Source organism: Mandrillus leucophaeus, unplaced genomic scaffold (assembly GCF_000951045.1).
Source record: "Mandrillus leucophaeus isolate KB7577 unplaced genomic scaffold, Mleu.le_1.0 Scaffold1422, whole genome shotgun sequence".
Classification (NCBI taxonomy): domain Eukaryota; kingdom Metazoa; phylum Chordata; class Mammalia; order Primates; family Cercopithecidae; genus Mandrillus; species Mandrillus leucophaeus.
In genome coordinates, this window is record NW_012101391.1 from 57,186 (window position 1) to 58,668 (window position 1,483).

The 1,483-nt window shown below is 64.2% G+C and overlaps 1 gene segment (V, D, J or C); it reads right to left on the reverse strand.

Moving 5' to 3' along the window:
* Positions 1-1,478, reverse strand: part of LOC105535176 — a gene marked incomplete at its 5' end in the record, with an annotated part of 13,409 nt that extends 11,931 nt beyond the window's left edge. The window contains 4 exon segments of the C gene segment in view: positions 5-256; positions 354-680; positions 799-834; positions 1,223-1,478. Coding sequence covers positions 5-256; positions 354-680; positions 799-834; positions 1,223-1,478 — 871 coding nt within the window.
* Positions 1,479-1,483: the final 5 nt, after the last annotated feature.

The window sequence follows — 1,483 nt, forward strand, 5'->3', positions numbered from 1 at the left end:
GAGCATGAGAAGACGTTCCCCTGCTGCCACCTGCTCTTGTCCACGGTGAGCTTGCTGTAGAGGAAGTAGGAGCCGTCGGAGTCCAGCACGGGCGGGGTGGTCTTGTAGGTGTTCTCCGGCTGCCCGCTGCTCTCCCACTCCACGACGATGTCGCTGGGGTAGAAGCCTTTGATCAGGCAGGTCAGGGTGACCTGGTTCTTGGTCAGCTCCTCCCGGGGCGGGGGCAGGGTGTACACCTGTGGCTCTCGGGGCTGCCCTGTAGGGACAGAGGTTGGCACAGCGGTCACTCCCAGGGCGGAGGGTGGGCCGAGCCGGCCTCTGTCCACGTGGCCCTCGCGCCCCGCGGGTCCCACCTTTGGTTTTGGAGACGGTTTTCTGCCTTGGGGCCGGGAGGCCTTTGTTGGAGACCTTGCACGTGTACTCCTTGCCGCTCAGCCAGTCCTGGTGCGTGACGGTGAGGACGCTGACCACGCGGTACGTGCTGTTGAACTGCTCCTCCCGTGGCTTCGTCTGGGCATTGTGCACCTCCACGCCGTCCACGTACCAGTTGAACTTGACATCGGGGTCTTCCTGGCTCACGTCCACCACCACGCACGTGACCTCAGGGGTCCGGGAAATCATGAGGGTGTCCTTGGGTTTTGGGGGGAAGAGGAAGACGGACGGTCCCCCCAGGAGTTCAGCTGAGGAAGAGATGGAGGTGGACGCGTCAGCACCCGGGCGGGGCCTGTCCCTGGACAGAGGCCACTCTAGGGCACTTGTCCCACCTTCAGCTGGAGGGCAAGGCCTGGGCTGGCTTACCTGGGCACGGTGGGCACGTGGAACGACATGGGAGCCCTGCAGAGAGAAGATTGGGAGTTACTGGGATGTGGGAGGCGAGAAGGTGTCTGAGCTGAGGGAGTGGAGTTTGGCCTTTGGGGTGGGCTTAGGTCAGGGCAGGGTCCTCACAGATATGGCTCTTGGCAGGTCTGAGCCCAGCACCTGCCCCTGTGTGTGCAGGGCCTGGGGTAGGGGCATCCAGCCTGTGGCTCCCCAGAGCCTGGTGGAAAAAGCCCGAAGACCGTCTCACTGAGCATGAGTGGGGTGGGCAGAGGCCTCTGGGTGAGGAGACAGACGGAGCCTGCCCTGCTGCCCTGGGATGGGGCTGCACAGCCAGGGTTTGTCCAGGCAGGAGGGCTGAGCCTGGCTTCCAGCAGACACCCTCCCTCCCTCCCTGGCCTCTCACCAACTCTCTTGTCCACCTTGGTGTTGCTGGGCTCATGAACGACGTTGCAGGTGTAGGTCTGGGTGCCCAAGCTGCTGGAGGGCACGGTCACCGCACTGCTGAGGGAGTAGAGCCCTGAGGACTGTAGGACAGCCGGGAAGGTGTGCACGCCGCTGGTCAGGGCGCCTGAGTTCCACGACACGGTCACGGGTTCGGGGAAGTAGTCCTTGACCAGGCAGCCCAGGGCCGCTGTGCTCTCGGAGGTGCTCCTGGAGCAGGACG